General features: G+C 38.1%; 1 protein-coding gene across 4 annotated transcripts; it reads right to left on the bottom strand.

The window, feature by feature from the left end:
* Nucleotides 1-12,060: 12,060 nt before the first annotated feature.
* On the bottom strand, nt 12,061-25,249 carry LOC143886808 (cysteine-rich receptor-like protein kinase 44). Of its 4 annotated transcripts, XM_077390938.1 has the most exons (10): nt 24,613-25,248; nt 23,933-24,520; nt 21,949-22,328; nt 19,998-20,123; nt 19,250-19,377; nt 18,807-19,020; nt 14,337-14,568; nt 13,912-14,062; nt 12,510-12,815; nt 12,061-12,324 (listed from the first exon to the last, which is right to left on the bottom strand). In XM_077390938.1, the coding sequence occupies exons 2-9, from the start codon at nt 24,322-24,324 to the stop codon at nt 12,513-12,515; spliced, it is 1,926 nt and encodes a 641-aa protein (XP_077247053.1). In that variant the 5' UTR covers nt 24,325-24,520; nt 24,613-25,248; the 3' UTR covers nt 12,061-12,324; nt 12,510-12,512. The 4 variants fall into 4 exon arrangements, with proteins under 4 accessions (XP_077247053.1, XP_077247051.1, XP_077247054.1 ...); XM_077390936.1 differs by having other exon boundaries at nt 12,061-12,815; nt 24,613-25,246; XM_077390939.1 differs by lacking the exon at nt 19,998-20,123 and having other exon boundaries at nt 12,061-12,815; nt 24,613-25,249.
* Between the last annotated feature and the right edge of the window lie 2,683 nt (nt 25,250-27,932).

Raw genomic sequence — 27,932 nt, 5'->3', positions numbered from 1 at the left:
GCCTCCCACAAGCAAGATATTCTCAGTAGCATTCTTCTGTCCATGCGTATCAAAGTGCTGCACCTGAAGCTTCAAGATAGTTAGAGTGATCTTGCGATCAAGATCGCATCACATTTTAACCTCCTTCTTTTTCATAAACAAAAGCCCACCAAATTCTTCCGCCGGATGGGCTCCATCAGAAGTTGAATTGTGATGCGTCTCTAAGCTCCGATGGAGGATCCGTGGGGGCATTATACGAAACAGTTCAGGGGATCCACTGGGATGCTACTCTCTCTGTATTCCCACCTGCTGCCATTCATGAGCTGGAAATTGAGGTCGTTCTTCATGGAGTAAAACTGGCCACGGTGCTCAACACCAGACATATATGGATTGAATATGATTCCGTTCATGCTGTGCGTGTTGCTAAAGGCATCCAAAAATGTCCGTGGAGGAGCTTAGGGACTATGGATTCACTCAGCTCGATCCTTCAGCATTTTGACTCTTGGGATATATCTCACTCATGGAGAGAGGCAAACAAAGCTGCAGATATTCTCTCCAAATTCGATTATCAATGTAAGGGTGTATCGATCCTCCCCAACTTTAGATCCCCCCCCCCCCCCTTGAATGATGTAATCCTCACCGATGCATCAGGAGTTGAATATGCTAGAATGTAATCTTTTTCTTTTTTAACAGTGCCCAAAGCCTTAACACCTATAGTAGAGATATGTTCATCTATTTAGAGAGGGAAAAGGCCCTTCTCCCAAACCTCTTTTATTTTGAGTAGTGGAGGTTGAGGAAATTGCCAAATATTTAGAGAGAGAGACGTGCCCATTTTCTATCACCCTTTTCTTGGTTTATAGACACCCTAGTTTAGCAGAGACTGACCTTGATCGGTGGGGCTAGTGTCCTTCAATAAGCCTGCTCTTTTTTCTATAGGGCACAAAGCCCTAAATCCTTATCATGGAACATTGCCAACTGTTAAAGAGGCAGACATACCCTTTTTCACTTCATTTATTTCTTTTGGAACAACTGAAAGTTGGGGAGAGCAAAACCTTTGATGTTGGGCCCAATAAGATTTGAGCTTTCAAACCTAAGCACCCATAGCAATCCACTAGAACAGTGGTGGGTGGTCCTAACTCCTAACCTGACAGCTTCAAAGTTGCCAAAACTTTATGCTCTTATTATCTATCATTCACCAACCCAAGACTTTATTGCAGTTTGGTCACCCTTAAATTGTTAGACACACCTAGCTAACCGAATCAGTTCATCTTAGTAGAGTCTCATAAGAAATAAACTCTCCATAGTTACAAAAATCGGCAAATAATTGAAAGAAATCACGATTGTGTTCAAAACTTTATGTATTTTTCAGATAAAAAGCAAATTTAGCGAACAAAACATTAATTTTTAATGTGTTTGTGACAAATTAATTAATTTTGCGATAAATTCAAGTGAGAGAGGACAAATGTAGTGTGCAACTCACTTGTTAATTTCATGGATGGAAGTGGATAGGACAATTTGTTGTAAGCCCCATCAAGACAGATAGAGGACGGGTAATGCAAAGTAAAATGCAAGGGAGATTTGGAATATCATGAGCTGTAATAGACATAGAGGAAGGGTAATGCAAAGTAAAATGCAAGGGAGATGTGGGATATCATGAGTTGTACTAGACGCAGAGCGATATGTTGTCTTCATCTGCGGGCCATAGCATAATGCATTAAGGTTGATTGCTCACATTGACACCAATGTGTCTTAGTTGTACTAATGGGATCGGTGATCTGGTTGGCGAGTGAGCAACCTTACAAGTCATGTAGTTGATGTCTTGATGAGCAAGATCTTAAGGTTGATTTGGGTGTCCTCCAACTTGGATGTATTGTTTAAGACAAGGGGTTTGTCCTTTTGAATGTTTTACACAAAATATTGAATGGATGATCATGGGCCTTACAAAACAAATGTGTAGTGAGTGTTTTGTCTAGAGAAGTATGTACAAGAGATTCATCCCCACCAATTATGAATAACAATGTTATTGGAAATGATATTTTTCTCTATGGGGTTGGATCATGCACCCACCTAATGCTCCCAAAGAAGAGGGCAACATCAACATGGAAATGTTTTTCCTCCTCACCCCCTTGCTGCCTAACCATTTTTAAATTGCTGCCTAGCCCTTTTTAAATAACCATATTCTATCTTCAATTTGCCTTTTGATTACTCTCTCTCTCTCTCTCTCTCTCTCTCTCTCTCTGACAAAGAATGAAAACAATAGTAATGAATATCCTAGATTAGAGCAAACCATCACTTTACAAGCAATAATGATCTAGTAGAAAGAGACCCCTTTAGGCTATACCTTTCAATTTCTTTTCCCTCATATTGAGGAATTTTGTTGGCTTTTTCTTGTTTTCTGTCTTTATATAATCTTACATACTACAGAAGCTGATCATATCAAGCACTAGAAAAACTACCCATCTTAGTTTCCTGTTAGCATTAGCTGTACCCCCCTAAAAAAATTTCTATTTGTTGTTCTTCCAATAATCTGAATTTTTCAATCTCCATGGAAGGGTCACTTTTCCTCCATGTGGACCAATCCATGAGAACTGTCTATGAAAAGACAGTGACCAACTTCCATTACATGCTAGTTTGCTTCTTCACATGGCCTACCTTATTGGCTTCACTTTTTTATTTTTTTTGGTAGGTTGATTTGTTTGTCATGCTTAGTTGTCTAGATTGCCTCTGGGGGTTTCTTTTATATTCTCTGTAGCTATCTCCATGTTTGTTAGCTTGGGTTGTATTTGATTCCCATTTAGGATGAGGAGTGTTAAGGTTTTTGCATCCCAACTAACCTAGAGGAAATCACGTTCTCTGACTAGTTCTTTGAATCCCACACAAAACATTGAACTCAAGGTCTCTAAAATATAGGGGTTGGAAATTCCGTTTTGGTTGGAACCTTGGTTAAAAAAGATAAAACACAATCAAGGGTTAATGTATTATTTCTTTTATAAAGACAAGTGCACTTGGGGGTAATGATTTCCCCGTATATAAGGGTTAATTTATTATTTGAAAGTAAGTCAAGGGGAATAGTACATGCCTACAACCATGATGCATTTGTACACACGAAAACAAGTATCTTATTTATCAATTGGGAAATGATATTTCCACTCACTTTTCCAGCATTTTCACCCCCTATTCTTTGTCTTTACCTAAAAATGAGACTTTGCATTTCAACCTGTTGTGTTGGGATTGGTGTCTTGTTTCCATGAAAGTGAGACTCTCTTGCATGGTTTTAAATTTCGATCAAAATCCAAAATTTCGGGTTTCGGTCGAGACCGAAATCAAAATCAGGCATACCCGAAACGTTACCAAATTTTGAACGAAATTTCAATTTAAGGAATTTCACCCAAAAATCTTGATTTTATTTATTATTTAATATCTTTAGATGGAGAGATATAGAGAGAAGAAGATTATGGGTTGTAGGATTTGGGATTAATCTCTTGAAATCTTTTGTTATCTATTTCTCGTAGTGAAATAATTGGATCATCACCCCTAGATGTAAGTATTGTTACCGAACAACACGTTAAAGACTCTCGAAGCTTGTTTTTTTCTTGATTCCTTTGCTCGTTAACAGATCGGATTAGGCCAATCGATTTTTCTACATTTTGTTTGTCAAAGTGCGTTTGTCAAAGTGGGTGGAAATGTTGAGCAAGGGAATAGAAATAGAACTTGCCTTATGCCTTTATTAGTTAGGTATGATTGTTCCAAGTGGGGGCAAACCATTACTTGAGATGTTAAGAAGGAATTGGAGCTAAAACATGTTACTTACTCTAAGAATTTGGTGTTTACCCTGTGAGAACATGACTAGAGATGACGACAAGTTTGCTAAAACCATGGTTTTAAATTTCGACCGAAATCCAAAATTTCAGACCGAAAGACCGACACCGAAATGGGTAAAAACCGAAACGGTCATTTATTTGGGTCGAAATTTCGGTTTTTTCGAAATTTGACCCAAAAAATCTTTTTTTTAATATTAATTTAATATTTCACCGAAATTTTGATCGAAATTACCGAAATTTAATATTGAATAAAATATTAGTTTCGGGTTTGGTACCAGATTTCGACCGAAATTTCGAGGTCCGAAACCGGTACCGAAACCGAAATTTTAAACCTTGGCTAAAACCATATGTTCTCACCGGAGCATCTAAAGGCATATCCAACATAGGCATTTGGATGCTCCAGTGAGAAGAAGTGACTCGTGCCAAGTTGATGGAGTAAAAAGAGGTAAGGGCAAACTGAAAACAACTTGGGTAGGATCAGTGATGAAAGACTTGAAGGCTAGGAATATAACAAAGAACATGACCTTAGATATGATAGAATGGAAGAAAATGATCCATGTAGACGAACCCAACTAGTGTCAGGTAATGACTTAGTCAATTTGAGCCGGGTAGATCCTTTCACCTTCTTAATGAAAATTTTCTAAAGGATTCATTAGCCGACCCCAAGACAAAGGCTTAGTTGAGTTGAGTTGAGTTGAGTTGAGAGAATGGATTCAAAGATGAAAAAGAAGTCTTTTGTAATTGTGCTCCCATCTACATTTTGCACTGTCTAAGAACTTGGACTCACACTAGAACTCGGCCAAGGTAAAAAGGGGTCGACTTAAGTCAGTGATTGACACCCTCAATTTTCCATAAACTCGGGCAAGTCAAAGGAGTTTTTGGCTGACTTGATGGGAAAAAAAAAAACTCAGCTGAGGTAAAATTGGGTAGACTTGGGCGAGTTAAATGTTGTTTTCCATCAATAGTTCTACCAACCTCTATATCTTTCAAACATCGAAAATATGATGAATAGTTGCGCGCCTACCTCCAAGTGTCTTTTCAAGTCATAACCAAGTTGGCATAGTTTCCGATGGCTGCCATGTCACATGTGGTTCCCACACTCTACGTCTAGAAATCGTTCAATTTCAGCTGTTGACAGCAAGCCATGATTGCTCTGTATTTATAGAGAGAAATGCGCTTTCACATCTTCTTGACTCAAGATATGGCTGAGGAAAATCTACTATTATAATAGATAAGAACAAAAAGTTTGACTTGTAATCTGAAGAGAGATCCAAATAAGATTGGATAGAAGCAACTCTAAATTACATGTTTGATAGCTTAGTATGAGGTCAGGGCTATCACTGGGTCAATTTTATAGTCTAAGATTTTGAAAAACAAAATTGATTGCATAGGAAGATTTAGTCATATTTCATGCCACAGAAACTCTTATATTCAAACCATATCTTTCTACCATAGAAATAAGGACATCATATTACTTGTGAATGTGAATCTCTTGTTTGACTCATATTGAAGGGGAGGGTTGCTGGTATGAATCTAGGATTGACTACATTGTACACTTCATATACCAGCAAATTATGAGATTTGGGATCTGATTTAGGTATCTTGTCCACATCAAGTTTATCTTTTTCCTCTCATCAGTTGAAAACAACCTTATTATTGGTTAATTAAGGTCGGCTAAACTTTAGATTTTCTCATGTAACATAGGTATAGTTTACTAGGTCATATGTTCTATGAAACAGAAAAAGATAAACAAATACTATCATTTTAGTCATGGGGTGGATACTAGGGCTGCAACTCGAGCCGGGTTTTACCCGACCCGCATCGACCCGACCCGAAAATAGCCTGGGTTGGGTTCAGGTTTCATGGGTTTTGGGTCGAGCCGGGTTGAGCATTCAAAAGCCCGCATGAATCTCGGGTCGAGCCGGGTTTGAAGGGGCCCGACCCGAGTTACATAAGTTATAGTATGTAAATTTTTTTCTATTGTTAGTTAAAAGTTAAAAGTGAAAACTCAAGCACCCACTATTAGTGTATGTGAGTGTAATTTCTGCTTCTATGAGTTGAGTTGATTCAAGTGTTTGATTCAGCATTGTTTGATTGTAATTACAACATTGTTTGATTACAACATTGTTTGATTCAAGTGTGATGTGAGTGTAATTACATCATTGTTTGATTCAAGTGTAATGTGAGTGTAATTTCTGCTTCTATGAGTTGAGTTGCCTTGCCAAACAAGAATTTTCCTTAAAAAATTGCGTCAACGTGGAAAAACCCGACCCGACCCAAGATTTATCATGGGTAGGGCCCGGGTTTGGGAATCGTGGGTTTTCCGAAAAAAAAAACCCGACCCGAGATATTTCTCGGGTAGGGTTGAGTTCTCCAAAACCCGACCCGCCCGACCCGAGTTGCAACCCTAGTGGATACTTATCAAGGAACTCGAGGCGGCACCTTAAATTTTATTAATAATAAGAAAATAATACAAGAGGAGATGCCGCCTCGCTTTAAAACAAAAGAAGAATGGCTTATCTTACACTGAGCACTGTGGGAGTCGAACCCATGACCTTTTAATCCGAAGTCAAATGTGCTAATCTGATTGAGAGTCACCTAATCATTTTAATATTTCATAGTTAGCTGTTGAGTATTTAACATGACGTTGGCATCAATAAGATTATTAGATCAATAAGATTCTGGTGGCCCAGTTTGATGACCTTAGATATGGCAAATCTTGAATTAACCTGTTGCATGGATTGTCTAGAGGTCGTTATAGTTTGCCAACTATAACTACCTCCCATATAATGGCAGAGAGAGAGAGAGAGAGAGAGAGAGAGAGAGAGAGAGAGAGAGAGAGAGAGGCTCTCTAAAACAACAGTAGCTAATTTAAATAAAAGCTTTCTTCTATCTCCATAAAATAGATAAGCATCAGTAACAGTTTCATTGAGTCATTGAAACAAGAGGACTACTTGGGTTTACCTATTCAATATGCCTCAGTTACTACTTCCAACAGTTCGATTTGTATTAGTTATTTTCTTTATAAATATGAGCTCCATACTCCTTTTTTTTTAACATTGGCACTCCTAATTTTATTGAACATTTAACTGATTGTGTATGGGTTTTGGAAGTCAAGAAGATAAGCTTGTTGAAAGCCAGAAATTCACATTTCCGAAGGTCTTAGTTTTCTTTCCTATAACCAAAGGGTGCAGTCCATTGCGTGCGTGCCCAAAAGTTTCAATAGATTTTCTGCTGTTCGTGCTAGTTCAATTTACTCTGCTGAATCTTTTGATTCGGTTAGACCTCACTTTTCTGATAATTTTTAATTACCTTTCTATCAATAAGCCTAATTAGCTAGACAAATCTTGTAAGGCAGTTTTTTCTCATGTTAACAGTTTTGAAGAATAGGAGGCAACTCACAACTTCTATGAGCCATGAGAGATTCACTCTCTTGCCAATGAAGGCCTTGAAATACATGGGAAGAAGATTGGGTGAATGATCTCCATCTCCCTGCTCTATTTCTAGATTTGGCTTTTCTAGATCAAACTTTTTGTCAGGAGATTTCTGAATGAGTAAGAGGGCTTCCCTCCAAAGTTCAGCCCAGGCCTGGGTCATTGGCATCCCTTACCACTATTTTTGAAAAACTACAGTGGGTCAACTTCACGGATGATCCAAACCATTCATTTATTGGTCCACAACTTAAAAAAGTAGCACCCTGTAGTCCATCACCACAGGATGATACTAACCCTCCGATCTTGAAATGTAGGTGTTAATTGCCCTTAGGATCATGATTTTACACATAATTTGAGATTTTCTACACATCTTTTGGGATTTTATTTATCAAAACATGTGTAAAATCAAGATCCCAAGGGCAATTAAATGCCCCTTATTCCCTTAACATGTGCCCTTAGGGCACTCCTCAAGGGTACTTGTTAGCAAAACCCTTATTTTTTTAAATGGGAGTTATTTTCTAACGAGATTTTATATGGTGTGACTTGTGAGGCATCTATAAATAGGGTAGTTAGGAACTTAGGATAATTCTACTTAGGATAATTCTATGGTAATGATTTTTGGGCACAACCTGTTATCGTGTGGCCCAACAAATGAACGGTTCGGATCATTGCCGTACAATACTTTTTGTATACATGCTGAGTATGAGTACCTAAACCACTATCTATACACTCATGATCACTTTTACACTGTATGAGCCTCTATTTACACTCTTGGAACCACTAAATTGTAGTTTCGAGATCTACGTAATGGTTCAAGTGTACACATACGGATTATGAGTACCTAAACCACTTTTAATACACTCATGACCACTTTTACAATGCATGAATCCCTTTTTAAACTCTTGGAATCATAACTAACACTCTTGGAACCACTATTTACACTCTTGGAACCACTAAATTATGGTTCCGAGGTCTACGTAATGGTTCTGATTGTACACATACTGATTGAGAGTACCTAAGCCACTATTAATACACTCATTATCACTTTTGCAACCTTCAAAACCACTAAATTGTGGTTCCAATTGTATACATGCTGAGTATGAGTACCTACACCACTATCAATACAATCATGATCACTTTTACAATGTATGAACCCCTATTGACACTCTTGGAACCATAATTTACACTCTTGGAACCACTATTTACACTCTTGGAACCACTAAATTGTGGTTCCGAGGTCTACGTAATGGTTCCAAGTGTATACATACATAAGTACCTAAACCACTTTTAATACACTCATGATCACTTTTGCAATGCATGAACCCCTATTTACACTCTTGGAATCATAATTTACATTCTTGGAACCATAACTTACACTCTTAGAACCACTATTTACACTCTTGGAAACACTAAATTGTGGTTCCGAGGTCTACGTAATGGTTCTGATTGCACGTATACTCATTATGAGTACCTAAGCCACTATTAATACACTCACGATCACTTTCGCAACCTTCAAACCACTAAATTGTGGTTCCGATTGTATACATACTTAGTATGAGTACTTAAACCACTATCAATACACTCATAATCACTTTTACAATGTATGAACCCCTAATTTCTCCTCTTGGAACCACTATTTACACTCTTGGAACCACTAAACTGAGGTTTTGAGATTTACGTAATGATTCCAAGTGTATACATATTGATTATGAGTACCTAAACCACTTTTAATACACTTATGATCACTTTTACAATGCATGAATCCCTATTTACACTCTTGGAACCACTATTTATACCCTTGGAACCACTAAATTGTGGTTCTGTGGTCTACATAGTAGTTTCAACTGTATGAATGGGTTCTTATGAGTGTCTAAATAGAGAAACCAAATAGGTTGGATAATGGGTTTACAACCATTGAAACATTTAGAACTTTTGAACCAGTGAACCATTGAACAATTGAGAGAGAGAGAGAGAGAGAGAGAGAGAGAGAGAGAGAGAGATGAGAATAACCAAACAAATACACCACTATAGAGAGGATGAGAATAAACAAAATCACAAAAAAACATGAACAAGACATCTAAAATCTAAACACTAAATTGTGGAAAATGGACCTCTCGGAGCACCCAAAGAAAACTCAAGAGAACCAATGGGGTTTTCTTTCAAAAGCCAATGGAGATAGAGCTTACAAAAGGTGGCAATGGCAAGCTTTCATGGCCTTTCATGGAGTTTCCTACGTTTGGGAAGGCTTGAGGAAGAAGAAGGTGGAGGGAAAATGTGAAAGAGTAGGTGAAAAGTGCATTGGGAAATGAGCAAAAAGGTGGAGGGAAAAAGAGGTAGGAAGGTATTGTTGTCCTAAGCCTCTTCTAAAAGTACCTGACAACCCTTCTTTTACTAAAAAACAAAATGTACCCTTGATTCACAATACAACCTAATGTTTGCATTTTTTAAACTATTTTTCCAAATTAAAACCTCCATTTCCAATAGCCTCCTTAGACCTCCAATGAGGAACTTCAACCACCATCTAACAATCCTAATACTCCACCAAAAACCTTCATTTTCCACATCTAACCAACCCTGATTCAAATCAAGGACTCATAAACAGAGGGACGTCAGAGATTATAAGAGGGATAAATCCCTCTTTCCAACTTATGCTTCCCGGATCACTTTGTGCACTCACTTCCCACTAAGAAAACTATGGTATGAACTCTTTTGGTGTCATTTATGAAGGTGGGTCTGGTGGACTGTGTTGAATTAGGGATGTATGATGATCCACGACGGTTGCATAAGCCACATGGGTGTAAAATGATCGGGTCCATTGACATGGTAGGCCCCTGCGTGGATGGTCTTCAGCATCCAAGAATATTAATATCGCAGAAAATTGATTAGGGATGTTTGAAGAAAGTATAATAAGATTAGGTGGTGGTCCATCAGATCAATGTATCTTCAACATCAACTATCAAGTACTCTCTAATTTGGTTTTTGTAGCATATTTGTATGTAATGAGACTACACATGGATTGTATGTAGCTCAAAAAGAATGAATGGACAATCATAACCATCCCAACAATGGACTTTTTCTGACCTGTATTAGTATCCGATAAAGCCAAGAGAATCATCTGAATGTGTTGCTCGCAAGAGGGCGTGGGGAACAATGGTGGTTACACAATAATCAATAAGTTCTAATAAACTTTAAAAGGTAATTAAAGGATAACACAAATTATAACTCCAATTGCTTCTAATTAAAAAAAATCATTCATTTTCAGAATGGACCATAAAAAGGATCAACAATTATGGAAACACAATGACTTTCCTTTTTCTCTTAATTCAAAGTATACAGTCTCTCTCTCTATATCATGTAATTGTTCTTGTTGGGCAGTTAACTTGGGATTGTGAAATTTCAAATTTATATTAATCTTTTGAATTACTTGGATCTATTCAATTTGTATTCAAAACTCAATTCCAAATCCAAATACAAAATGGGAGGTATCCAAACGGGCCCTAAGGGGAGACTTTAACGCTTTTTGACGTCAAATCACGGAGGGAAGTGTATCCATCCTGGGGGGTTGAAAAAAAATCATCTCCCTATGTATAACCTAATACAATAAACAAATTAAAAAAATATGAAACAACAAAAGCTTAGAGCATACCAATTCAAAGCAATGCAATTAAAGATAGATGGTCTAATTTAGCACATTGAAAGATGATCCATTCTAGCACATATACAAAAAAAAAAAAAAAAAAAAAACACACACACACACAACAAAATCTGAATTAAGCAGATGATCCAATTTAGCACCATGTAAGATTTAAAAAAAAAAACTGAACTTACCATAATCATAGCTAACTCGAACATGACAGAACACAACAAAATCTGAATTAAATAGATGCTCCATTTTAGCAAATGAAAGAAGGATTATATAAGGAAAAAAAACTACAACCATAATCATATCTAACTCAAACATGACAGAACACAACAAAATCTGAATTCTGAATTGCTTGTTTTCAACTTTGGAAAATCTTATGGTTGAATGGATTAAAAAGTGACAAAACAGTTCACAAGGATTAAACATTCAACCGTGCCTTAAGGAACAAAATGCAAGCAAGTTCTTAAATTGAAATCAACTGGTCAAAAGCTAAATAAAACTTGCTAAAGTTTAAGGATATTTCATTTGCAAAACCATGATCCAATTTAGCAAATTCAAGTTGCATTAGACATGACAAAAAAAAATAAAGTAAACAATAATCATATGTAACTTGGGCATGATAGAAAACAACAAATCTGTTTGTTTTCAACTTTGGAAATACTTACGATAAAATGGTTTAAAAAGTACGAAAAAACAGTACACAAGAACAGGAAATTGTGTTTCAATAAAAACAAATGAATTTAAAATATAACTGCTTTATCTGTAATGAAAATCAGCAGAAAAAACAAATGAATTAGGCAGCTTATGCTCAAGATTTTAAGATCAAATAATCAAGAACCAAAAACAGGAATTTGGGTTTCAATAGGAAAAAATACTCAATTTGGAATTTCTGGGTTTGATACATCACACTTTTAGCTATTTTAGACTGAATGTTTCGGTGTCGGATACAGCTCACTAGATTTCTGTCCTTAGCTGATTTAAACTATGACACTGACTTTTGATTCCAGTTTTGTCTCACCATTGTTTCAACAATTATATGCCTAAATCAGCTGGTCAGTAGTCAATAATAATAAATGGAAAATTACAAGCAAGCAGAAAAGAAAAGAAAATAGAAGCAAAAAAACATAAACAAAAGCTAATACCCACCCAAATCTATCAGTTGAAGAAAGAAAACAAGGAAAAAAAGACAAAACAGAAACCGAACTTTTATACAGAATAATCGAAACACCAGCAGCAGCTATGTATCTTACATCCAGTATTCATCCTTATTTCCTCCATAAACACGCCATGGCCGACCAAATCAACAACAACAATGGAGACAATCAGACGAGATGAGGAAGAGAGCTTTATGACTTACGAGAGGGACAGATGGAAGAGGAAAATAAGGCGAGATGGCTAGAGGCTAGTGCTCACTTGCAAAAAATGTCTTCACACCGAATTCTTTTCACTGCATAGAACAACTAACTAAGAAAAAAATGAATGTTCATTGGATTCAACTCAGATTCTATAACTGTTACTCCAAAATCTGTCCTTTGTAATTTGTATGATCTAATTCCATTCATATATTCTGCAGTAGATCCTCTATTATTTTCTTGGGTTTGCTCAACAAGGATTCAAGAGTTGTTGGCTTACATTTCAGCGAGCCGAAGTCTGGGAGATCGATATTGTGGCATTAGATGACGCAGCAGAGGTGGATGTGTCTATATGAACTCTGTTGGCAGCATCTATAAAGGGTGGCCTGGTCGGTTTCTGCATTATACCTTTGCTCAGCAGCATAACCACAACTTCAGACATTGTTGGCCTTGAAGCAACTGTGGACTGAGTACACAAGAGAGCTATCTCTATAACCCTCATCACTTCATCTATTTTGTAATCGTCTGGGTCCAAGTTACTGTCCACCAAATCAATCAACATGTCTGTCTCGTATAGTTTCCACGCCTGTTAAACCATGCTATAATAAGCATATGTATCTAATAATTGATCAAAAAACAATTGGAACCCGAGAAGTTGAAAAAGAACTTAATCACGGGTACATTCACATTTCCATGAATGCATTTTCATGATAGAGAGAAAGGATGTGGTTTTTATCAAGTGTTCAAATAGATTCAACGCAGAAAGTATGGCAAAACATGATAACATAACAAGGAGCCTGAAATACAGAGTAGAAGATCAAGGTTTCATCAAAGGCAATGTTTGGAAGCCATGAAAGTTTTTTCCATGGAATATTAGTTTATGAAGTGATGGGAGAGGGGAAGGAAGAGAATTGAGAGGGCATTACTGAGGAGTGGATGAAAAGCAGGGAAAAGAAAAACTCTACTCAAAATAGAGTTTTTGTTTTCTTATTTTCCAGCCACTTTGCACCATCTCCTCACTTGTGCCCTCCCGATTCTCTTCCTCTCCTACTTGCCATGCTCCCCTCTTAACACTCGGTAAGCTAATCTTCCATGAAAACGAATTTAATGGTTGCCAACCAAGGCATAAAATTTAAAAAAATGGCTGCAATAAATAGGGAAAAACACACACTATAACTTAACACCTACACATGTAACTATGTATATATGAATGTATGAAACTAAGAACTCTCTGGGTATCTTTTAATGGCTTATCAGCAGATATTGGAGTGCTACAAAGGCGACTTTATTTGGTGAATTACAGCTTAGCTGAGACAAAGCAAAATCTGTGGAAAGGATTGGAAATCAAATCATGAAAGGAAATGGTGTCACAAAATTATGGCCTATTACATTATGATTAGAAGTCAAAACAGAGGAACACAACTCAATTTTATTAGCCTAGAATGGTAAGCATCTCTGGTGCTTATCTTTGGTTTTCTTGTAAACTCTATTCTCTTGTTTATTTGAGCTGATTTTGTGCCCCAAGATGTCCTCACCTTTGTACGCTATGCAGAAGTTTATTTTATCTTCAAGTGTCAATAATAACATTGTTTCCATAGATCTATTGATTAGATGGCCCCTTTCATTGAGATGGTAATAGCATCAGAAAGAAAAAGAGGTAAATGGCTACTGAAAATTATTACCCATTCAAGAAGGTATTGGTTGACAGGTTCGAGCTTTATGTCGTTACTCTTTCGACCACTTATGATTTCCAGGATGACCACGCCATAGCTATATGTATCAACCTTCTCGGAAAGCTGCCCGTGGATTGCATACTCAGGTGCAGTGTACCCCCTGTCCAAACCGATGACATGAATAGCTCGCAGATCGGAATTAAAAAAGATAAAATTATTATAATTCCCGTAGTTTTGAAGAACTGGATACTCTTAACATAAATTTCCATAGTTAACAGAAATACAACTGAGAATGAGTCATAAGAGTGGAACCCATGCAGGACACTAAATCATTTATTACGACTATTATACATATATCTGTCACTTTTTTCAACCAAATGGAAAGATAGTGAATGAATAAAACAATGTACTCAGTTGTGATCATTCTGACTTACAAGGTTCCTGCAAATCGGGTGCTGAGATGACTCTGGTCCTCTGGAAGAAGCCTTGCTAGTCCAAAATCTGCAATTTTGGGCTGGAATTCGTCATCGAGCAGTATGTTACTTGATTTAATGTCTCGGTGTATAATACAGACATGGAATTCCTCGTGCAAATATGCAAGGCCACGAGCTGTGCCCACGATTATATCAAATCGCTGCTTCCAGTTGAGAGTTCCACGTTTGTCACCTATCATTCATGACCACATAATTCTATTTAGCACAATTGAAAGGAAGGAAAGAATATAAAAATACCTGGTTCCAGGCCAAAAACCACACACACATGCACAGAAATTAGGACTCTGTTGACGGCTAAGATGCTCTTTTGAAGATCTTTGGCATGGGAAAAGGCATTTTCTGTGTTTCTAATTTCAAACTAACATTTACGTTTCTGTGCTGTTCAATTTAGTAAAATGATTATTACAACAAGGTGGCCATATAGTAATCATGCAGCATCTACTACATTGCTACCATATCTGTAATAGGATATGGGTGGAAACTTTTGTAAATTCCAATCATGGGTTTCAAGCATTTTTCTACTCATGTGCTAGACTGAATCTTAAAATACTTGAGCTTATCAAAATTCAAATGAAAAATATGTATTTCGAAAGATTCTCACCCACAAATGTTACTAGTGCCACCCTCTTTTTTTGTAGGCTGGAATTTGAACTTGCAACAGTCTCACTACTATTAGCCAATTAGTGGTCGTAGCTTCATTTTTGACTCACACAACACCAAACTATAACCAAGAAAGAGATATAAAGTGGAGGTCTATCTAATATTAACACCGCATGCTTAATCTGCATGAAGAGAGCATAGGACCAATGGTATCATTGCAAGGCTTAAGTCACATCAGGCAGGATTGTCCGAAGTCGGACAATATGCTGACTCCATAGGTTGCAATGATAACATACATGAAGTAGGTTCTATTCATAGTTTCTTTATTCATATCACTTAGCCGGTTCGACTCCATTGGTTGCAGGTACTCGGCTGCAGGTAGAGTCATGAAAATCATGTGGTTGTATGATCTTGATGAAAAGGGAGAAGTGCGAGAGTTTATATCGTCTAGTGGGGAAAACGGTACGGGATGGTGTTCCTAGTACCGCAATGGATGATTGGAAATAGTGGAGTGTGCACTATGGGTCTCTTTTGCAGTTGATACAAAGACAAGTTTCTAAGTTGCAAACGCTAGTGAAGAGGTAATATGTTTTGTTTGTGGAGAGGATATTTGAGGTCCCTCTACAGAAATGACTAGGTGAGTCGACTCGAGGCAGGGCATGCATGTGTATTGTCCATGTTGATCAAGTCAAGTGGAGTTAAAACCAAGATGATTCGGTGATATTTATAAATGGTGGCTTCAGAAGATAATAGATTTTTGTGATTATGGTAAACAAGCAGAGACTCAACTCAACTAAGCCTTTGTCCCAAACTAGTTGGGGTCGGCTAATGAATCCTTTAGAAAATTTTCATGAAGAAGGTGAAAGAATCTATCCTGCTCAAATTGACCAAGTATAATCCTGACACTAGTTGGGTTCGTCTACATGGATCACTTTCTTCCATTCTCTCCTATCCAAGGTCACGTTCTATGTTATGTTCCTAGCCATCAAGTCTTTCCTCACTGTTTCCACCCAAGTAGTTTTCGGTCTGACCCTACCTCTTTTTACTCCATCAACTCGGCACGAGTCACTTTTTCTCACTGGAGCATCCAAAGGCTTACGTTGGATATGCCCAAACCATCTTAAGCGGTGCTCTCTCATCTTCTCCTCAATTGGTGCCACCCCACCTTTTTACGAATGTTTTCATTTTTAATTCTATCTAACCTTGTGTGTCCACACAACCATCTAAGCATTCGCATCTCCGCTACACTCATCTTATGCACATGTTGCTTCTTGGTGGCCCAACATTATGAGCCGTACAGCATGGTTGGCCTCACAGTTGTCTTATAAAACTTTTCCTTCAACTTGGTAGGTATTTTACGGTCACACAGAACTCCTGAAGCATGCTTCCACTTCATCCAACCTGGTCTTATTCTGTGGTTAACATCCTCTTCAATCTCTCCTTATGATAAACAAGCAGAGACGCCAATGAAAAATCTTCAAGGTGGCTAGAAAACAAGTCAAGGTTGAGATTGTTGGGATTGGTGTCTTGTTTTCTACACAAGTGGACTCTTCTCATGTAGTTTCTTGATGGATATAGGAATCAGAGAGAGAGAGAGTCTCGTATGAGTTTACTTTGTTATTGTTTCCTAGAGAGACAGAGAGAGAGAGAGGGTTAAGAAAACAAAAGTGTGTGTGCGCGCGTGCGGCGGTTTATGTTAGATCTTTTGCATGCAGAGATGAGAAAATACAGAGAGCAAAGATGTGTGGGAATCCAAATGAGGTTCGCTTGGAAGCCAGATGCACTCTTCAGTTTGATCTTTGGGGAATGTTAGCTTTCAGTGTGTAATGATTGGGTTAAGGATTGGTGATTATATCTTCTAATCTCTTGTGCTTGTTGCTCGTGGTGGAAAATGGTTCTTCAGCCTATACGTGGCACATGTTCTTTTTTTTTTTTTGATTGATAAGCTTGGGTTATGCAGACCCCCGCCAGAGAACAAAACAAGAAAAAGAAAAGAAATTACGGTCTTTGGTACATTGATCCTTCTCTATCCATCAACAAGCAAGTTAATAGGTTCTGAGGACAGAGAAGTTGAGGGATTAGACTATCTTTCCATGGCCAAGATCTTTTGGACAATAAATCAGCTGCAGCATTGGCTTCTCTCCATGTTTGGGAGATTTTCCACGAACGAAAGGAAGAAAGGGTGTCTTGGATCTGATTTAACAAATCTAATCTTCTCCAGGGAGGTTTAGGTTTTGTCAGATTCAATCCATATTCTCCTAATTTCCAGTGAAGAGGCTTGCACAATACCAGTCTGAATTGCCATGATCTCCAGCTCATATATCTCATTTTTATCAGTGTTGATAGAAAACATTGATATCAGCATACCTTATCATCACGGATTAGACCTCCCAATCCTCCTCCTTCGCTGTCCAGTGACGCATCAGTGTTCAGTTTGAATTCCCCAGGGTCTGGTGGAATCCAAGACCATTGCTTGGGCAAGACTTGATTTACTCTAAATTTGTATCCAATTAGGGAAGCGATGTTCTTTCTTTCCTGGCTGTCTACATCATGGATGTTTAACCAGTTGATTCTTTCTTTAACATCTTGAATGACATTCCTAAGGACTCCGGATTTGTGATTCTTTTTGTTCTCAAAATGACGACAATTGTGCTCCTTCCATATTCTGTAATTGTTGAAGCAAAAGCAATTCGGAGAGCAGTCACAGCTTGAGTCTTCCCCTTCCAGTTAGTTTGAATCCAAATTTCTTCTTCTTGCAGGGAATTTCGAGCGCTACTCCTACTATTGAATCTCCATAAGATGGATCTCCAGATCCAACAGGAATACCCACGTTGAAAAAATAAATGGTCAACTGTTTCCGCATGAGCATTATACAGATTGCATCTGGTATCAATGTGAGGGAGGAATTTTAGCAAGTTATCCTTTGTGAGAAGTTTATTCTGAAGAGCCTTCCAAACAACCATAGCATGTTTAGGGATATGCCCCGATAACCAGCAGGAGTAGCCCAGGGGACATGAGGGAAGTGGCTACGAAGAGTATCACATGCGCTTTTAGTTGAGAAGCTGCCATCCACCGTGGGTTTCCAAATGACTATATTTTAGGGCACTTTGATGAAAATACCTCTGGAAAGAATCTCTTTTTCTTCTCGGAGAGTAGGATAGTTCAGATCCGAATGCAAGATATCATTTCTTCGAATCTCACTCAGCTTCTTGGCTTCTGCAAGGGTGATTATTGTATTATCTTTTGAAATTTGCTGGGAGAGGCTTCCTTCAGGGTGCCACGGCTTGGGTTTGGCCATTGCATGTAGATTTTTGCTATCAAGGAGGTTTGAACTCAGGACCTTTGCTCTGATACCATGTGAAACAACCAGTTACTCTAAAAGCTTAAGCTGTTGGAGAAGGCGTTATTGAATCTTTTATACTTTAATATAGACAATCTTGACAAACCATGCAAAACACTCCTATTATCTTGTCGCTTGTGGTCTGTTTACAATTTCTATCATGTACGCACCATGTAGATCTTGTTAGACCGGGCTACTCTATTTGTACTTTACCAAAAGCGAAAAAGAATATATGCAACTATGTAGACAGTAGCTTCGAAGACTGAGAAGATTGCAATTAATTAAAAATAAAGCTTACAATTAAAACAACTAAGATGGCATGACTCTAGTTTATGAAACAGAGTTTAGCAGAAGACAATCAAGTTACTAGCAATTCTATTTAAAATCAACAGTAAAGATTAAAAAAAACATTAGACATCCCCAAATTTCTTGGTCACTATTCTAGCTAAGTTGGAAAGATGATACCATACCAAATAAGAATTTGTCAAGACTGCTGTTAGCCATGTATTCATAAACGAGCAGCAGTTCTGGGCCTTTGCCGCAACAACCAAGTAGTCGAACAAGATTTCTGTGATGAACATTGCTTATAAGCTTCACTTCGACTTCAAAACTTGTCTCTGCTCTGCTGGATTGTCGTATCATAAGTTTCTTGACTGCTACTGTTTTCCCATTTTTCAGAACGCCCTGCCATGGGAAAAAAAAACGGATCCTTTTGACTCTCCCATAGATTACATGCGGGAATATCAAATATTTTGGAATACGCACACTTGAAACATGAAAATTTTCATTTCTAATTTTCAAACAGCAAAAGGAACTGTTTATTTTTATTTTTATACCATTTCATGTCTGAACAACAACCATTATAAGTAGCAATAATTAACATCTTGAGAATCACCAGCTCAAAGCAACTTACCTTGTACACATCTCCAAATCCTCCTTCGCCCAATTTATTTTCTTCACTGAAATTTTTGGTTGCCAATTTGAGATCTTTATAACGAAAATTCAGCGGACCACGCAGCTCAGTTGCCCCTAATATGTCTCCTGCAGAAATAGTTATGTAGGCATAGGATATCAGAAATTCTATCTTCACAAGTATCCAATCCAACTAGAAAAATCGAAAATGTATTGAGGAAATAGTTCTTAGTATCAACTAGAAAAAAGTAGGACAATGTTACGTGCCTAATCGGCCGTAACGGAGATAAACAAAAAGAAAATAGAAATGAGGGGGAGAAAGGTTGATTCGAGGCAACCGGACCTCCTAATGGTTCAAATCGAGAGGAACCATGACTCTCCTACAAAGTTTCCTTTGCTATAAAATTCTCTTCTTGCTATTTCATTGATTTATTACTACTTAAATACAAGCAAAAGGGAGTGCCACATCACTATCCCATTAACCCACTTACGTAACACATAGAAAATAACTACACCCACAACCCACTTACATAAACATAGGCAATAACTACTCCCACAACTCTACAGCACATAAGCTATATAACTAACACCCATAAACACACATCCATCCACTAACTAATCCCCTATTTACACCACCACTATCATGCACACATCAGACAAAAAATTCTCCTGACCTAGCAAGTAAAAGGGTTTCAAGAAATACAGAAATGAGGGGAAACAAAACTGATGGAATTGCAGCTGTTTCATACCTTTCCGGGTATTCTTAGTATTTTTTGACCGTCGACGCAACACAAAGAACAGAACAAGTAACAGAAGAAAACCAGCAGCTCCTCCAACAACACCCCCAATAATGGCTTTCTTCTTGCTAGAACTTCCTACAAACAGTCGATTCAGCCATTAAATCGTATAGTGATCCTGAATAATACAAGGTGGATGTGTTGAAGATGAGTTGGTGGACTACCATCTCGATTTTGGTCTATGCATCTATTGTTTATTTATAGGGTCCATTAGAGGAGTGGCGTGTCATGGTTTTATGGTAGTGTGTACATATCTATTTAAAGCCCAAGCCCGAGTCGAGGCCCAGATCCAGGCTTAGGGTTGCCATTGTGGTGGATCCAGGTCCTAAGTCCAGCCCAATCCGACTGAAAAACAAAGTTTCTAAAGTAGAAAAAACAATCTAAATGTGAGATCTGTTTTAGTAATAAAAAGAAAAAACTTACTTAGGCCCAGTTCCCTTTGGATTTTGAGAATTGATTTTAAATCCAAAAAATTGACTATTGGACTCCAAATTATGCGAAATTTTGAGTCCAATAATAATCAGTTTTATACCCAAATTCAATTCTCAAAATTCAGAATGAACAGAGCTGTAATAGTTGGATTTCAAAAAAAATGTCCTCCCTACAAAAGCTGTAATAGGAGACTATATGAGACAATTATCGATGGGTCTCTTAGTTTAGACAATATGAAGGCAGAGAACAGCCATAGCAGCCAGCAAAAAAAGGGCAGCCCAGTGCACAAGGCTCCCGCCATTGCGGGGTCTGGAGAGAGCTAGATGCACGTAGCCTTACCCCTGCTTTGCAGAGAGGCCGGCCACCAGGTCACAATGGAGCAACCTTACTGTTTCGCCAAGGCTGTTTCCATGACTCAAACCCGTGACCACCAGAGCAGCCAACAAACCATAGTTGATTTTGGATTAGTTTTTCAATGGCTGGTGAACCACTTCTTGTTGAATACACTCTCCTCTAATGTTACATTGGGCGGAATGGCGGATATTAGTATCAAAACTCCCCCATGTCATTGTGGACTTCCCCCCACCCCCTTTTATCTTGGCCTCAATCTTGTCCAAGTCCGCATTTTGCCTTACAAAGTCAATCAAACTACATTGACTTTATGAGTAATGACTACATCAACCAAGTACTCAGTCGCATCAACCAAGAGCCCGATTTGCTTATGCCGAGTCAACTAGGAATATCATTAGTCGCGTTTTGACCCGCATCTGTGTTTTGAAATACCGGCGTGGGTAGAGAGATTTTGGTTGGCATTTGTGGCATCAGGCAGCTTGATATTCAGGCTTGAGATTTATAGCTATTTTTTTGGCAAAAAAATAATTTAAACCTTTGGATTTGCTAGAGACAATTGCAAAAAGGCATTCCGCGGCTGGCTGTTGCATGTGAGAGCAGCCGGCTAAGTGAATTAAATGAATAAGACAAAATCTGCCGAAAAGCGGGCCTGTGTGTCTACTCTCACATGCAATAGCCGGCCCCAGATATGCCTCATGGTCCCTAGCAAATCCCTTAACCTTATTTTGTTTTGAATTTTGAGAATTGATTTTGAATCCTATTGATTATTAGACTAAAAAAATCAAGATCAAAGGCAATTTTCCGTCTAATCAATTTTGAATCTAATAATCAGTTTTGTAGTCGAATTCAATTCTCAAAATCCAAAACTAAACAATGGAGGGGTTTTATTGTCATTTTGTTAGAAGCAAAATTGACGTGGCGCCCTTTCATCTTCTTACACAAGTGTTATTATCCAATTCCTCGCCCCTTGCCCATCCTCATTACACACACGCTCCCCTTATAACGTGATTTGATGTGAAAAGTGGGCAACTTTAACGCTTTTTCAAGTCAAATCTTATTATAAGGAGAGCGTGCATGTAATGCAGGAGGAATGAAAATATCATCTCCCAAGTTTATTTACCTGAGTTCAAAAGAGGCGTGAGATCCATCGTCTGATTCGCAGCAAAGAAGGCAGTATCCGAGTACCGCATAAAACAGCCCGCGTCCACAGCCCTCCCATCAGCTCCGGGCAAACACGCCGCTATATTACCATACGCCACCTTCAAACAATCTTGGCACCCAGACACGCTTACCGTCTGTACGCACTGCGCCACCCCGTAGACACTGCCCATAGTGGCCGCAGCGAAATACCCATTCATATTCGGCGTCGCAGTAGTAAGGTCCGTCAACAGCCCGGTAGCCTCCGAAGAGAACCCATTTTGTACCGACGGGGTGTTGTTCCCGCAGATCGCTACGTTTCCCGGGAGAGTCGTCTGATCGAAGAAAGTGTTACTTTCGTACCTGTTAAAGTATAAATGATCAAATAACACCAACTCTAAACAGCTTAAGCTTTTCGAGTAATTAGTTGTTTTACATGGTTAGTATTTAGAGCTATTGTCTCATCCTTTCAGCCACATGTACAGCCAACATGAATAAGGGGCCTCATGTGCCACATGTACCGGCCCAAAAAAACAAGAGGCATCATAGGTGAGGGACAGTGCTGAAGCATAAATGATTGAATAAACATTAAACAGCTTAAGCTTTTGGAGTAACTGGTTGTTTTAGTGGAGATTTTATATGGTATAAGCCCCTATAGTCCAGTATTTTTCTCCGAACCGTCCACTTGATGGGCCATTGTGCCCAAAAATTCATTTACATAGGATGATCATAGCCCTATATTATGGAAACCTTTACAAATCGGAAGACTATGGAAATAGCTTTTAGGGCACGGTTTTGGATATCTTATGGTGTGAGCGGTACCACTAGTTTCCAAAAATACTGGACTATATGGGCTTACAATATTTTTCAAAAAGTATCATATGGCTTACACCTAAGGGTGTCAATTTTGGCTCGGGCTCGGAAGCTCGCTCAAGCTCAGCTCAAGCTCGGCTCGAATCCTTAACGAGCCGAGCCGAGCCGAGCCGGCTTGCTAGGCTCGTTAAGCTTAACGAGCCGAGCCCGAATTAGGCCAGGCTCGGCTCGGCTCGGCTCGTTAAGAAAAAACCGTATAAACAAGTATTCGTAAATATAATATAAATAGTCGTAAATATAATATAAATATAATACAGCTGACGTATAATCATGACTTTTTTCCGTAATCATGACTTTTTTCCGTAAATATCATAACTTACTACCTTTTAGTTGTATTTTTTTTGTAATTGTCATAATTTTTAACCTTTTTTGTAATTTTCCATTTAAAACTTTATACATTCGCTCGTATTATACTTTTTCCGTAATGATTACTTATTTTTTTACTTTTTTTTTCCGTAATGATTACTCTCTTTGCTGTGATAATCCAAACCGTCCATTTGATATTCAAATATAACCCAAGCTCGATAGGCTCGCGAGCCTAGCCGAGCCGAGCCTGGTTCGAGCCCGAGCCGAACCCGAGCCTAGCCTTTGAGCTTAACGAGCCGAGCCGAGCCTGGCCAAGCTCGGCTCGGCTCGTTTACACCCCTACTTACACCATAGGATGATCCAAACTGTCCATTTGATGGGCGAGGAGCTAGATATTATGGAAACATCTATAGATCAGGGGTTAGGATCATCCTATTGGAAATGATTTTTGTAGCACAACATTATTATGGAAACCTCTATAGATTAGGGGTTAGGATCATCTTATTGGAAATGATTTTTGCTGCACAACATATTAATGAAACCTCTATAGATCCAAGGGTTGGAATCATCCTATTGTAATGATTTCGGAGTAGCAACGTATTTATGTTGTGGCCCATCAAATGGACGGTTTGGATCATCCTATGGTGTAAGCCATACAGTTCTTTTTTGAAATTTGAAAAATACTGGACTATACAGGCTCGCAGTCGCACCATATAAAATCTCAATGATTAAATGACACTAACCTTAAATAAACAAGTTTTTAGAGTAAATGGTTGTTTTGCAGGTACCTAAGGAAACACCCATCGTAGATAACTCGGGCACCATTGGAGCCCGTTTTGGAGCAATTTCGGATCTGGGCCTCAGCGGTGGAGAAGCAGGAGAGGCAGTCTGAGATGGAGAGGTAGTCCCTGCATTGAAAGAGGGCGTAGACTGGGTTGGAAGACCGAGTCTGCTGAGCCGTGGCAAAGTGAGTGGAGGAGTTGGTGAGTTGGGATCGGAGGTCTAAGAAGGTGTCATTGAGGTTGGCGAGAAAGACCGAAGGGTTTGTGGCGTTGTATTGGCTGCAGCCTTGGTTGAGTAGATTCGTTTGGGGGTCAGATTTTGCAGGGTTTGAGAATAGAAGGACAAGAGAAATGAAAAAGAAGAAGAAGAAGAAGAAATTGGGGGTTTTGGTTTGCATATTTGGGGTTTTGGTTTTAGGAAAAGTAGGGAGTGGAATTGAGGTGGTTTTGATGTGAATTAGAGATTGAAATGGAAGATCAGAACTTGGAAAGTGGGAGGAAAAACCTCAATGGTATGGAAAATCTGGTGAGAGATAAGATGATGATGATGAGAGAGAAAGGAAGAGACCATCTGCTTTTGAATATTAACAGAATCTGCAAGAAAACAAAAAGAAACTCGTCAAAGCAAAAAGGGTAAAAATACAAAACAATCGAATAAGACTAAAAAGTTAGTAAGTCTTTTTTACCCCTTTTCCGTCTCATTACGTATGAACAAAGACCAAATCCGCAAAATCTTTACAAAAGCGGTAGGAAAATAAAGAGGCAAAACTGGCTATCATAAGCGGAAATTAGCTAGATCGAAAAAGAAAAGAAAAAGGAAATCAAATAGAATGAAGAAAAAGTAGAGCTTACGGGTGAGAAAATAGGAAACGTGAAACAATAGAAAATTGTATGAAAAAACGTCTTAGGAAATAACGTGTTTTTTCCAAAATGATTTTCGTAAATTCCACACATGTTTCCTACACGTTTCATATGCGTTTTCTACTAGTGTTGCATACGTTTATTACGCGTATACACATTATTTACATTAGTTTTCCATATGTTTCCTATGCGTTTCAGAAATATTTTTTTAATTTTGTGTCATATTTTGAAAACCTTTTCAAAACGAGTTTTCCAACTGCGAGAAACACATTTTAGCCGCCGAGGAATTTCCGGCAACTATGGATGAGATTAAAGAAGAGAGAGATGATATTTTTAAGCTGAATTCCATTCCATCTTCAAAAGCCTAAAGCTGAACATGAATAGCTTATGGGGAAAAAAACTTAAAAATTGTAAAATTTCCCTCTTCAATTGTATTCGTAATCTCTGATACTGTTTCTACTAATTTCAGTCATGTATCTATGATTCTATTCATAGACAAAAATCTTCCATCTAGATTTGCAAAGGCAAAAATCAAAGAAAATCCGTGTAGGAATGAAAACAAGAACTAAAAATCTGTAAACCAAAGCTCGGGTTAAGAGGGGGGGAAATCTCTGAAAATCTACCACAGATTATAGCATTGAAATTGGAATTTAAAGAGAAAAGAAGAGGGCAAAACATACGATTTCGAGAAGTATCTACCGAATATGAAATCCAAAACGCATCGATCTTGGAGCCACGGATTCTTCAGTTTGAAAATCAATTTACCCACTTGCAGTACTTAAAACAGACAGAATATGAGAATAAGAGAGGGGAACAGAGAGAAAGCGAAAGGCGTTGAAAACTCAAAAAGAATATGTGGGGCCACTTTTCCAATGAACCAAAGCATTAATTTCTGGCCAACGATAAATTCGCACCGAGTTCAGGATAGAAAGGGAGATATGTATTGTGGCTGACTTTAACGCTTTTTAAAAGTGACGGGGGTGCGAATTATCCTACAGTGGGTGCGAATTTATCATCGTCATAATTTCTCTCTCACGGGGAAGAAAAGGCACTGAATATACCTCTTCCTAAATGACGTCAGCGCGCACGGGGATTCAGGTTTGACTTGGAATGAAGATCTCTCTCACAAGAATTAAACCTGAGAAAATCAACGGCTTTTAAAGGACGTATTTTTCATCTTCCTAGATCAAAGGTCTAAAATCATCCGAGGCCAAGGATAATATTCAGGATTTGTAACAAGGGTATTAAAAATCTCAAAAAGAGAGTTAGAAATGTCTAATGCAGGACATTCTTGGTTTGAGAGTTGAGACCCATCCATTCTAGAAATGTTTGTAGGACCGTGGTTTAAAATTTCGACCGAAATCCGAAATTCACCGAAATTCAGGATTTCGATGGGGACAGAAACCGAAATTCACCGAAATTCAGAATTTTGCCAATTACCAAATTTCGGCCGGAATTTGGGAATTTTGGCCGAAATTTTTTGAAATTTCAAACCCAAATTTCGATGCTTAATACCAAAATTTGGACCGAAATTTTAAACCATGTGTAGGACTTCTTTTTGTTTTTTTTGGAAAAAATATGCTTGGATAACAAGGAGGCTAGTACTTCAATTAAGGCCATTTATAGCAACCATGAAATTCTTTTTCCATGTAATATAAGCATACAAGGTGTTGAGAGAGGTGGAGGGAAATAATTCAGAGGGTGTGCTTGAGGAGAGGATGTGAAGTGGCATAAAAAATATGGAAAAATAAAACTCGATTTTGATTAGAGATTTTCTTTTCCCTAATTTTCAGCCACTTCTCCTTGATTCTCTTTAATCTCAAACCATCCTTTCTCCTCTCGAACAGCTTCACAAACCAATATTCCATGGAAAAAACTTTCATGTTGGCCAAATCATGACCTAAACGTTTGCTTCTTTTGCAACCTTGACATATATTTAATACATGGGGAATGATAAAATGAAGGGCACCCTCACAAAAACAAATCTACAAGGACGGCCCCATCGGTCAATCTCGGCAAAATGTATTTATTACACCCCTTGTAGATGGGTTTTTGCAAGGGCGCCCTTCATTTTATCATTCCTCTTATTATAACATGGTTTTTTTATCATGTGTTTTCTTTCTCTGGAATTTTTTATGAAAACTTTTTTCTATAAAATATTTTTATTAGAATTTTTACTATACTCGATTTTTCCCACCTAATGCATTTCATGGATAGGGCCATCATTTTAAAACACAAGTTTGGAAAGTTAGGATAAGGTGATGCTCAACATTTTACACTCATGCTATGGGACTGATCACCATTTTAAACCTCATGTTTTGAAACCCATGTATATAGTGGGGCCCACTATTTTACACCTCATGTTTTAATATGGTAGGACCTACCATCTCTACTCAAACCCATATGCATATGGTGGGGCACTCTAAAGGGTTTCTATATCTTATCATCCCTCTAAAACTTGCTTCTTTGGTTTGCTAGTTTGGTTTCTTCCAGCATCATCAATTTTGAGCCCATTAATCAGTTTTAGAGTCCAAATCAATTTTAATTCAAGATAGGGATCCTGGGTATAAAGATAAAATAAAATATTTTCCAAATTAATATATGAGAAAACTCAAAAAAAGAGGGACCAAAAGCCAGTTATCCGTCATGGCCGTGTATAATTTTGCTAATTTTGATGGGAAATTGGGGATTATTGTAAATCGGTTAATGGTATGACATTGAATTAGCCGTATAATTTAAGAGTGGAGTCGTTGAACTTTCAATGGGGACTGGTAGGAGGGGAAATATTCACAAAACCTCCTTTGTCGTTAGAAACTGACAAAACATAATACTTTTAAAATACAAATAGATGCTGAATTCCGGGTCGGCTGACTAGTAAAGCCAAATCCACCCTCCATTTTGCTTCTAGCAACCAAGGTAAAAACCCTATTTCTATCCATGGTTTTAAATTTCGACTGAAACCGAAACTGAAATTTTCTGAAACCGAAATTTTCCAAAATTTCATTTTTCGCCATTTACCAAATTTCAGACCAAAATTTCTGATTTCGGTCCTAAATTTCTGTAATTTTGGTCCGAAATTTCGATTAAATGCCGCATGCACATGCACTTATTCTAAATGCAATGGGGCCCACTCCACTAGATCATC

The sequence above is a fragment of the Tasmannia lanceolata genome, unplaced genomic scaffold (genome assembly GCF_043159265.1).
Source record: "Tasmannia lanceolata isolate RefF3 unplaced genomic scaffold, GAP_Taslan_0.1 ptg000011l, whole genome shotgun sequence".
Classification (NCBI taxonomy): domain Eukaryota; kingdom Viridiplantae; phylum Streptophyta; class Magnoliopsida; order Canellales; family Winteraceae; genus Tasmannia; species Tasmannia lanceolata.
This window is presented reverse-complemented; position numbering and strand designations above follow the sequence as displayed.

Coding starts and splice junctions, on each gene's coding strand:
- LOC143886808 (XM_077390938.1), bottom strand. CDS start 24,324: ATGCAAACCAAAACCCCCAATTTCTTCTTCTTCTTCTTCTTTTTCATT. Junction 19,021..19,249: donor GATTTGGAGATGTGTACAAG/GTAAGTTGCTTT, acceptor TTCCCATGGCAG/GGCGTTCTGAAAAATGGGAA. Junction 14,063..14,336: donor ACCCGATTTGCAGGAACCTT/GTAAGTCAGAAT, acceptor CGGTTTGGACAG/GGGGTACACTGCACCTGAGT.